Source organism: Rosa rugosa, chromosome 6 (genome assembly GCF_958449725.1).
Source record: "Rosa rugosa chromosome 6, drRosRugo1.1, whole genome shotgun sequence".
NCBI classification, from domain to species: domain Eukaryota; kingdom Viridiplantae; phylum Streptophyta; class Magnoliopsida; order Rosales; family Rosaceae; genus Rosa; species Rosa rugosa.
The window spans coordinates 11283722-11287029 of record NC_084825.1 but is presented as its reverse complement, the minus strand read 5'-3'; the positions used below and the strand labels follow the sequence as shown (position 1 = coordinate 11287029).

The window sequence follows — 3308 nt, the reverse complement described above, 5'->3', positions numbered from 1 at the left end:
CTCTTTTGAGATACCCAAAAAAGGTTGACAGGGATTAATGGTAACATAATGACGTTAGAGCTTTCAATTCGCACAACATGGTTATGTGGGTGCATGGAAGAATTTTCACATGTTATGTCACAAATTTGATGGGGAATAAGCTAAAACGTGCTTAAATAACGTGTAACTAGATAGCGACTAAGGTAGGTACGTGTTCGCCTAGACTAGAACCAAATAATCCGTGTGCTTGTAGCAGATGCATGAGAGAAGGAACGTACTACTAGCTTAGGTACTATATATGTGGGTGTCTCTCTGAGCTAACTTTCATGCCAATTTTAATTTCTTACTGCCCCCTAAAGCTTCAATGGCTATCACAGAAAACCAGCCGGCTGATCACGAGGAAGAAAAGCTCAGTGATGAGTGCAAGGCACTCCTTCTTTCTCTCCCCAAAGAGAAAGGCTGGAGAACCCTGCACCAATATCGATTCCAGGGTTTCTGGTGCCAATCTGCTGAAATCCAATCCATAATGGCTTTCCAAAACCACTTCCAAGCTAATGACTCCGACGTAGTCTTGGCCACCATCCCAAAATCCGGCACAACATGGTTAAAAGCCTTGGCTTTTGCTATCGTGAACCGACACCGCTTCTCAATCAAGAGCCATCCTTTGCTCACTTCCAACCCTCATCACCTTGTGCCATTCCTCGAGTACAATCTCTATGCAAACAACCAACTTCCTGATCTCTCCAACTTTCCTGAGCCAAGACTGTTTGGGACACACATTCCTTATCCTTCTTTGGGTACAATCAAAAAGTCCAACTGTAAGATAGTTTATATCTGCAGAAACCCATTCGACACATTTGTTTCTAGTTGGCATTTCGTCAACAAAGGGAAGCCACAGTCTGAAACTCCAATGTCCCTTGAGGAGGCCTTTGATTTGTATTGCAAGGGCATCGTTGGGTTTGGTCCATTTTGGGAGCACATGTTGGGGTACTGGAAAGAGAGCTTGAACAGACCCGACAAGGTCATGTTCTTAAAGTACGAGGACATGAAGGAAGATGGTGCACTTCACTTGAAAACATTGGCAAAGTTCCTGGAGTACCCTTTTACTTTGGAGGAGGAGAGAAATGGTGTGATTCAAGATATAGAAAAGCTCTGTTCTTTTGAGACCATGAAGAAATTGGAGGTGAATAAAAGTGGCATGTTTGTCAAGAACTTCGAGAATAAGAGCCTGTTTAGAAAAGCTGAGGTGGGAGATTGGGTTAACTATTTGAGCCCTAAGATGGCGGAGAGGTTGTCCAAAGTCATAGAAGAAAGGTTGGGTGGTTCTGGTTTGAAATTCAATGTGTTTTCTTAGCTAGCAGATCCAGTCCAGCAGCTTGGGGTCCATTAATTGAGCTCTCTGGTTCCATTATTAATCATATATGATTTGTGTTAGCTTCTCTGTTTACTGTCCTGTAAAATGTTAGTGGCTTGCGCATCTCAATAGAATAAATGTAAGGTGTCATGTTGCCAGATTTCCTTTAAAAATATTCTCATCCTCACTGTATGCAAAATCCAAGGGTCAAAAGTGACATAAAGTTGGTGCAAAATGATTCATGCTCAACTTATTCAGTGGGTAGTTAAATATGAATATATGTCAATGGACTTTTTTTTTACTGAACTTTGTTTATAAATAATCTTTCGGCCAAGATTTTTAGCGCGTTTTTATTTCATAATAGACCACATACAATAAACGTCATACCTTGAAACCCTGACTCCGCATTAGACCTCAAAACTCTGCCTTTGTAATTGACCTTGAAAATTTTTTGTTTTTCATTTCTCCAAGTAACCTAATTACCTCGAACAATGATAAACTACCCAATCCGTATATTCTCGATAGCTCTCGCCCAATTTGCATCATTGTATCCATTAAAAATGAGTCCTTCAATCGAAGCAAATTGCAATCACTTATCTCGTTTAGTCTTCAAATATCTCAGGACCTTATTCATATACTCTTAACTAAGTGCGTGAATAAACTGACACCAAACAACATATAAGCTAGGTATATATGTCAAGTCTAGTGTGTGATAAATATATCAATACTACTCCCTTTTCACACCTCACACTCGGAGTCGCTGGAATTTAACCACCTAAATCGAAATATGTAATATGCATATAAAAGTGAAACATAAAGTAAAATAATATTAAATATTTTTCTGAAATCGTTAAAATTACACATGTGTTTAAGAATGAGAGTTTTGAGAGAGATTGATGAGAGAATTGTGTATGCAATATTGAGAATAGGAGCCCTATATATAGGGATTACAAAGTACATGTTCTAATGTTACAAGGAAAACTATTCCGAATAGGACTAGAAATTCTAGAACATTCTCTCCTATTACAATCATGAAACTAATCCTTTGATCCTCTTTTAACAAAGGAAAAAAATAAAAATAAAAATAAAAAAATTAAAAAAAAAAAATCATGAAACTAATCCTAGTTTGAATAGGCACACATAAGTCAATTTCCTTCAACACTCCCCCTTGTGCCGCTCAAACTTGGTGGTGACGCTTCATCCGTTGCCTCGTTAAAAACCTTGCTCGAGTGAAAAACCCTGTGGGACAAAAACAAGCTCGAGGAGGAGAAAAAGAGTACAACACGTCCTTCACTCTTCGAGATCGAACATGTAGACATTATAACTCCCCCTGATGTCGATATCTCCCCCTGATTGCTGCAATCGTGGGAGTTCGGATAACTTTCTCAATCCGATGCTCTTCACATGTTTCTCAAATATGGATTTAGGTAACGACTTGGTAAATAAGTCTGCTACATTATCCTCTGATCGGATTTGATTTACTTCAATCTTTAGAAGCGATTGTTGTACGTTGCTGATTATAAAAGAATTTAGGCGATATATGCTTGGTGTTGTCGCCCTTGATGAAACCTAACTTCATTTGCTCAATACAAGCTGCATTATCCTCATAAATGCATGTAGGTTCATCCGTGGTAGACTTCAAACCACAACTTCCTTGAATATGTCTAATTACAGACCTTAACCATACACATTCACGTACAGCTTCATGTAGAGCAATAATCTCTGCATGATTTGAGGAAGTAGCAACAAGAGTCTGTTTTGTAGACCTCCAAGATATCGCAGTGCTTCCCATGGTAAAGACATAACCCGTTTGGGAGCGACTTTTGTGAGGGTCAGAGAGATACCCTGCATAAGAAAAACCCATCAAAACATCATTGTCGTTTTGATGTTGGGGAGTAAGGGGATGCCGACCACCATGGACGGCGCCGGCGCCGGCAACATGGCCGGCGGCAAGATTTTGGACTGTGGCGTTTTG

At 39.6% G+C, this 3308-nt stretch overlaps 1 protein-coding gene across 1 annotated transcript; it reads left to right on the top strand.

Moving 5' to 3' along the window:
• The first annotated feature begins 254 nt into the window (after window positions 1-254).
• Window positions 255-1632, top strand: LOC133715330 (cytosolic sulfotransferase 15-like). Its single transcript, XM_062141787.1, has one exon. The coding sequence runs from the start codon at window positions 344-346 to the stop codon at window positions 1331-1333; it is 990 nt and encodes a 329-aa protein (XP_061997771.1). The 5' UTR covers window positions 255-343; the 3' UTR covers window positions 1334-1632.
• Window positions 1633-3308: the final 1676 nt, after the last annotated feature.

Bases quoted from the DNA above. Each gene is read 5' to 3' on its own strand.
- LOC133715330 (XM_062141787.1), top strand. From the start codon at position 344: ATGGCTATCACAGAAAACCAGCCGGCTGATCACGAGGAAGAAAAGCTC.